Here is an 8,420-nt window from a genome sequence, read left to right as displayed (position 1 = left end):
GGAGGGCAAAATGAGGCTCAAAACTGTTTTGATTCAATATATTGAACCCTTGTGAGTTTTGAAGAGGTTGGAGAAAAGTTTTTTGCTTTGTTCATTGAGCTGTTGGGTTTTTTTAAATCTAATTTAAACCTATGACCTATTATTTAAAGCTGGAGATGGAAATTCATACGAAGCATAGTCCAGATGTGCTGAAGTGAGTTCTCCAGTGCATGGAGTATTCCCAGCACTCAGAAAGCCCCGATTTTGAGTCCTGTTTGAGCTACAGACAGTCAGCAGAGCCTTGTGTTACTGTTTCTGCCAGTTTGACCATTGGTGCCTCTATTTCGCTACAGTCTGGACTCAGGGAATAAGCAAAATTGAATTCTGATAAATATGTGGGTTTACTTTTGTAATTACGTAATTTTCTATGGCTTTTTGTCACACACAAAATTACATTATGTTTCATTGCACGGCGCAAGGTGACAGAGGTGAGACACGTTCTCAGTGTCGCAGCACAGTGCTCCGTGTCGGAGGAAGGACCAGTCAGGAATAGAGTGCGAGGCATCAGGAAAAGGAGATGTTCTTGAAAGATGAGAGAAGCCAAATTTGGCAGAGGCTCACTACGCTGAAGCTTTCTCCTTTAGGACTTTCATACTAAAAGTCATGAATCTTTCCATTTTCATTTCCCATCTGTGTTACAGCTCCGTATTGCTGCAGGAGGGCTGACTCGGAAGGAAGATGCTGTTGACGAGTTCAGCGGGATTTATTCTGCTCTTGCTCTCTCATTGCTCTGTGTCAGTGAGCACCAAAGAGGTAGTGGTCTTGGCTAATGCCCACCTGCTCCCCCAAAGAGGCTATGAGAGACTGGGTAACATCAATGAAAAAGGTATTCAGGAAGAGAGTGAGTGATTTTGATGCGTGCCATCTTTTACTTTATTGCTTTGCTATAACATTTTCAGCCAACATATTTGAAAGTTTGTCCTGCAAAAATAATTTGCATTATGAACATGTCCTGCCCCAAAGTCCAAAATCTTTTAAACCTTTGCTCAGCTGCCACTTAATTTAAGAGAAATTAAGAGTTAATATTTTTTTGTCCAAAAAAAAAAAAAAGTTTTGTTGCATTTGAAGACTTATTCTTAGGACAATCATATCTAGATTACACCTGACACCTCAGCACTAAATCTCATTGATAGCTAAAGCTGAGGCATTCCTCTGCCTATCTAACTTGCAAGGTCCAGCTTGGCAGGTTTTCTAATACGTTCACCACAGTAGATCCCATGTAAAATGTACACAAAAAGAGTAGTGGGTTCCATTAGTTTCCCTCCTCTGACTGATGGCACTTGAGGGTTTACAAAACTCGCTTTGTAAGTGAATCCTGTAATAACCAGCCTAAATGCTTTTCTCATTATCTGTCCACAGAAGTTGTTCTGTTTTGCATGAATAATATTCAGAGAAGGGCAAATACAAGTGTCACGTATATCGCTGGCTTGGACATCGCTGTATACTTAAATAATCATTCTATAAAATCATGGGATCAGGTTTGGAATCAGGCTGTGTATGCCAGGTGAATGTTCTAACAGCTGGAGCACTAAGTCATGTATACAGGTCTGCTCTTTCAGGACATTTAACAATGTCATGCAGATAGTATTGCGATTTAAAGTATTCTATTCATGGCTTTAGATTCTATTAGGCAATGAAAGGCCTAAAAGTAAAATCTTGGAAACCCTATATACTTCTGTAAATCTACCCTGAGGGGCTTAGAAGTACTAATAAACTTCTGAATATCAAATATAAAAGGCTATATTTAACACAATACTGATACTATGAATAATACTATTTAACAGATTTAATCCACCTGCACTTGTACAAAGCCTATGATACAATACTTCATACAATATTAAATCAGAGAAGGTAGGGTTACATTAAAATTTCAGTAGAGATTCAAAAGAAAATGACAATGACTTGGGTAGAAAAGTGAACCATAAAGTTAAGGGGACACTGGAAGTATTTGCTTGTAAGTGATCTTTTCAGTATTCTTATTAAGTATATTGACGCAAAAGTAGGAATGTGCTGATAAAATTTAATGATAACATGAAGTAGAGAAATACCAATACAAAGAAAAGGAATATTAAACAGAAAAAAAATACATCAGATGTTCTTGAGTAATACCACTGGCATGAAAAATAAAGTACAAAATTCTAGGTTTTATTGCAAGGTGAGAACCTTACCAGTTACAAAGATCCAAAGATCAAACTCTAGATTAAAGGAAACTAAGCAATACAAATGCAATCCTAGAATATATCAACAGAGATGTTTCTAATAGAACTTGGGAAGAATCAGTGGCACTATATAAGGCCATCTGCAATATTGTCTGCAAATTTTAAATACGTTCTAGGAGATTAATTTGCAGTGAGGAGGTGCAGAAAAGCTACTAAGACAATTAAGGAACAGAAGATTTATTTTACACTAAATAATAAAAGAACTTGTTTATTCTAACAGAATTTACCCTAACAAAACAAAGGTTGATTAAAAATATAGTTGTCCTCATGGTACATCGGGGCTTATTACTGAAAAAGAATCACTATTTAAATAAAGGACAACATGACACAAGAAAGAAAAAGATGGAAAGTGGACATTAATAAAATTGGATTCGGAACCAGATAAGTATTTCTAACAGAGTAGTGACCGTTATTGAAGTCAACAATGCTTTCCAGTTGGAAAAGAAGAAATTAAGTATTTCTGTGAAGAAGACTGCATGATACAATTCCCTACAGGACCAGTAGTAGATAAAATAGTCCCTCGTGGTCCTGTCCTCTTTCCAGAAAGTTGGGGGCTTTTTTTTTTTGTTGTTTCAGTGTACTTTTGATCTGTTGGTCATGAGTCCATACAATGAGATTGACTCTTTTCACACTTCGTTCTTTTGTTCAGCAAAAGAAAAACAATGTGTTCAGTAAAAGGATCAGCAGGGGCTCTCTGGTCAATGATTTAGACAAAAAGAAGAGTATTTTTTTGAGCTTTTATTTCAAATTTTTATCTTTGGAAATATTTCTCCTTAGTTATTTCTTTGACAATTTTTTGAAAAAAATTTAGGACATCTTGCTGTACTTTTCCTGAATTACTTCAGTCTCTCAAAAGAAAAAAATTAAGTTCCAAATACGGTATCTAAATTCCTATCAGTCACTGTCAGGACAGAACATAGGATTTCATAGGTCTGAAGAACTGTCATTTTACATTACAGGTGGTCTGTAGGAATTTTTCTCATAGAGATATTAAAATTGTCAAGTTTTTATTAAATATAAATTACAAATAGTCCATAGTATAATGAGATAATGACATGCCTTTCAGCTCTACTGAGAAGTGAGTGTTTTCAATTCAAAAACATGTTTCTAACAGAACAGACATTGAATAACATCCTGCTCTACAAAAGGAATTATCTATATATGAATTCATGCATACATAAATATATATTTAAATAAATTTTAGTCTAGCTCTTAGAAGTCTCACAGTCAATTGTAAAAAGCAGAGCATTGTGCCTTAGTTTCAGAGCTGCTTGATATTACACTATAGCAAGAAGTTACCTTATAAGCCAGTTACATTTAAAAAACACGGCGCATATATTTCAGCCCAATAGAGAGGGTCATCCCAAGCCTTATATGCCACTTTTATTACCCTCTGAGTCTAGTGGATAAGCAATAAAGTGGAAAAACACTTTCACCTATTTTCCTGATATTGGTGTTCAGCACTGCACAGCACTGCAGTTCTACCTGCAAATCAGCGGTAAGATTTAGCCTGGAGTTTATGAATGACAAGAACTGTTCCTAAGAAAATCCTGATGCTTATAAGCTTTATATTAGCAAGAAATAGGCTTTAATACCTCCCTTTTGTCAATGAACACGTCGCATTCTTACTGGAATTTAATGGAAGGATGTTACAGATGCCTGAAGTATAAATGGGTTAAAGAGAAATTAGACTTATTTGTTGAGCCTAAGGCTAGCTCTAGTAATTAAACACAATGGTCCAACACATTGCACAGGGAACTGCAAACTTGCTGACTGTTCAAGCTGGAAGAACATAGGAGGAAAAGGAATAGTCTGTATACAACCTTTGGCTTTTCAACCATATTTCTGTCATAAATGCAACATAACGCACATTTCTGTTGTATGACACGGTAGCAAACCCTGTTTTGAATTTCTGAATATTTCCTGTATGTTCTGCCCTGAAATTTTCCCCCTTTAGCTGAGTAGGTGCCCACCAGCTGGGATGAAGTCAGACTCAGCTTCCAATCAGAGAGCAATCATTCACTCACTGTAAAGGACAGAGTTTGATATCTAAAATTTACTTTAAAACTCTTTTTTTTCCTACTCAGACTACCCAAGGGATTGTTTTGAGATTTTTCAGCACTCCAAAGGAAATTCCAGAGATGGTCTTTACATCATCCAACCAAAGGAAGACCCAATTGTTGTCTTTTGTAACATGCAGGATGGTGGCTGGACAGTAATCCAGCACATTACAGCCAACAGTACTGTTGACTTTGATAGGACCTGGCAGGATTACAAATACGGATTTGGCTCCGTTCATGACAACCACTGGCTAGGAAATGAATATATGCATCAGTTAACTAGCAGCTCTGTGCAATATATACTTGGAGTTAAACTTGTCAACCTAAATGCTGAAATCAAATGGGGACAGTACGAGCCATTCCTTATTGAAGACGAAGATTCTCAGTACCGGATCAGGGTGGGTCTATACAAAGGCAACGCCACTGATGCTCTGACCCTGGACACAGAAGCTTATCTCCACGACAACCAGAAGTTCACCACCAAGGACAGAGACAATGACAATTACTTTCAGAATTGTGCTAAATTGGAACACAATGGCGTTCCCGGGGGAGGCTGGTGGTATGACGCATGCGCTGGAGCAAATCTAAACCGTAGGAATGTGATATACTGGCAAAAGGACTGCAACAAGCAACGTGTGTGCAAGTTTGCATGGATGATGATCAAACCCGTTGACCGCAGCCTGTCATATCCAACCAAGTCCTGTCCGTGTCAGAAAGTGGAGCTGTAGATAAGCTATGTGTACTTTGAAAGGAACGTGGATTCGTTGTCCAGTGACTGAATAATCACACTAAGTAATCATGACTGAAAATTTAATTTGGGCCTCTGCAAAGGCTTTAAGATAGCATATCGTCCAGGACTGGATGAGGACATAGACATCTACCAACCACACAAGTGAGAAGTCACTGTCAGAAACTGAGGCCTCTACTAGAAGATTTGAATGATTAATTTTGTCATATTCTACCCATAAGAGGAGTCAGGTATGAAATCCAGAATGTGACGTCTTGTACCAGATATAGATGAATACACGTGCATTTCAGAAGGTTTTTCTCCAGGATGAATATTCACAGTCGATCTCCTATAATTGCACATCTTCGCATATTGTGCAGGAAGGAAATTTCCAGTGAAGTACCTACATTTACAAAATGCATATTGGAGAGTATTGTATACCAGAGGGCAGCATCAGGCCTTTCCTTTTTACCTTTAGTGAAAGGTACTTCAATATATAAAATTGGAATTAGCCTCATCTCCCATGGCTTCTTATCCCCTTCATTGACTCTTCTTTTTATCTCTACGTTTTAATGATCCCACGCACAATTAAGTGTTCAGCACAGGCTTTTCTTCCTTCTTTTTAGAGCACCCAGAGTTAATGGGATCATCAGCTTTCCCATTAAAAGCTACTACTCCAAAGCTTATAACTTCTCTGAATTTTTCCCCAAGAAACTCAGTGAACACATTTTTAAAAAGATCAAATTGATTTTGCAATTGTTTATTTATTGCTCTATTTTTTTCTGAACATTACTCCACTTTGTTTACCATGTTTTGACTGTTGCTTCTCCCTGTTCCATGTAAAAGAGTGTTGGCTTTATTTGACATTTGCTAGCTTCAATTGTTTTGGCACTCAACCTTGACATTATTTAAACAGTGCCTTTTTTCTGATAATAAAATAGAGAATTTTTAAATTTCATGATAAATTAATCTGTTTTAAAATAATAAAGAAAAGGATTTCAGTTTTGATAACCTTGAAGACCTTGTTTTCTTTTACAGCTGTTTGGGTTACTTCACACCTTTCTGTATCTTCGGAATAGCTGAATGACAACTAAAGAGTTTTCATTGTTGCGTTATACAAAATGTCAGGATAATAATTACAGTATCTTGTATGTTTTCTTAGAGATTTCAATTACAGAAACTCACTGTCCTGGTTTTTGGCTTGTATAGAGTCAATTTTCACAAGAAGCTGGGAGGGGACACAGCCAGGAGAGCTGACCCAAACTAGCCAAAGGAGATTCCATACCATATGACATCATGCTCAGCATATAAGGGGAGGAGCTGGCTGGGGAGGAGGAGTCGCTGCTGGTGGTGGGGAAGTGTGTGGTCCCGTGATGCTCAGCTGCCAGCTGGGGCTAAACCATGACACTCACCTTGGTTAATGAGCAAGAAAAGCTACAACCTTTAAAGAGAAGGTACAGCTTTGAACAGTGTAGTGTACCCATTTATTATATTAGGTAGGCAGTCATTGGTCACAATGGTGTTTTGTTTGCTTGCGTGGCTGTGCTATGTAAACCCATACTGGCTGTATGGGGGAAGTTTGTACAGAGGGCACCATTGTTGTACACCATCATTGGCAGTAATGGGCTGGAAAGGCAAAGAGGCACCAATGGTGGATGAAGTGGCTGGCCAACTCTGGCAATGTGAAGAAAGTCTCTCTTCCTCCCTCATCTCAGAAACTGTCCTGGAAGGTCCAGCAACCTGAAAAGAATATGTCTTATTCCTCATCTGTACGGACCACTATCTCAGCTATTAGGAGTAAGCGTTTCTCTGCTCAAGAGAGAAGATATAGAGGGTACACACCACGACACACCCTGTGGTTTTACCTGTGTGACCACTCAGATGACATGAGGAAGTGGGATGGAAAAACTACCTTGACCCTAGAGGCACAAGTACGTGGGCTGCAAGGCAAAACAATCACAAAAGGGGATTTTTCCAGGAAAAATGCCGCTCCAGTTTCCAGCGGCCATTCCCCCAGACCAGGTGGAAGGCCTCATCGTACTTATGATCCCCTTGAAGGGACTTCTAAGTCATTTTTACAAGACATGAGTAATGAATATGATGACCAGGATTAGAGGGGCCCTGCCTCCAGCCAAGTGGAGGAAAGGGACAACTGGGCTTATTGGACTGTGTGTATTGGATGGCCTGGCACGTCCACAGGACTATAAGGCTCTAGTAGACACCAGTGCACCCTAATGACATCAGGCCATGAAGGGGCAGAACCCATCTGTATTTCTGGAGTGACAGGGGGATCCCAACAGTTGATTCTACTGGAGACCAAAGTGAGTCTAACTGGGAACGAGTGGCAGAAGCATTGTGACTGGCCTAGAGTCTCCATGCATCCTTGGCATAGACTACCTCTGGAGAGGGTATTTCAAGGACCCAAAAGGGTATCAGTGGGCTTTTGGAATAGCTGTCTTGGACACAGAGGAAACTGAAAAGCTGTCTACCTTGCCAGGTCTCTCAGAGGAGCCTTCTGTTGTGGGGTTGCTGAGGGTTGAAGAACAACAGGTGCCAATCGCTACTGTAACGCACTGGCAGCAATATCACACCAAGACTCCCTGATTCTCATCCATAAGCTGATTCATCAACTGGAGAGCCAAGGAGTGGCTCACCCTTTAACAGTCCCATATGGCCAGTGTGAAAGTTTAATGGAGAGTGGAGACTGACAGTAGACTATTGTGGCCTGAATAAAGTCACGCCGCTGCTGAGTGCTGCCGTGCCAGACATGCTAGAATGTCAATACAAATTGCGGACAAAGGCAGCCAAGTGGTATGCCACAACTGATATCATGAATGCGTTTTTGTCGATCCCTTTGGCGGCAGAGTGCAGGTCAGTTTGCTTTCCCTTGGAGGGATGTTCAGTGCACCTGGAACCAATTGCCCTGGGGGGGCAAACACAGACCCACCATTTGCCATGGGCTGTTCCAGACTGCACTGGAACAAGGTGAAGCTCCGGAGTACTTGCAATACATAAATGACATCATTGAATGGGACAACACAGTAGAAGAAATTTCTGAGCAATGGGTGGTGGGACCCTCAAACATTTGGATACACATTTAGCAAAGGCCACCTGGTTAGTTAATGCTAGGGGGGCAGCCAATCTAAACTTCCATGTACTGTACAAAGTCCCTGTAGTACAGATGAAGAATATGTTGGGGAACACAGTGTGGGTTAGCCCTGCTTCGGGCAAAGGCAAGCCCATCTGCGGGATTGCTTTTGCTCAAGGTCCTGGGTGCACTTGGTGGGTGATGCAGAAGGATGGTGAAGTCTGATATGTACCTCAAGGGGATTTGATTTTGGGTGAGAATAGCCAATAAATTAAATTGTATGATGT

General features: G+C 39.9%; 1 protein-coding gene across 1 annotated transcript; it reads left to right on the top strand.

Moving 5' to 3' along the window:
• Positions 1 to 621: 621 nt before the first annotated feature.
• LOC104634247 (fibrinogen-like protein 1-like protein) lies at positions 622 to 5,092 on the top strand. Its single transcript, XM_075753070.1, has 2 exons — positions 622 to 865; positions 4,346 to 5,092. Exons 1-2 carry the CDS (start codon positions 718 to 720, stop codon positions 5,044 to 5,046), a joined length of 849 nt encoding a protein of 282 aa, XP_075609185.1. The 5' UTR covers positions 622 to 717; the 3' UTR covers positions 5,047 to 5,092.
• Positions 5,093 to 8,420: the final 3,328 nt, after the last annotated feature.

The sequence above is a fragment of the Balearica regulorum genome, chromosome 5 (genome assembly GCF_011004875.1).
Source record: "Balearica regulorum gibbericeps isolate bBalReg1 chromosome 5, bBalReg1.pri, whole genome shotgun sequence".
NCBI classification, from domain to species: domain Eukaryota; kingdom Metazoa; phylum Chordata; class Aves; order Gruiformes; family Gruidae; genus Balearica; species Balearica regulorum.
Note: the sequence above shows the minus strand (reverse complement) of the source record. Positions and strands in the feature narration are given on the sequence as shown.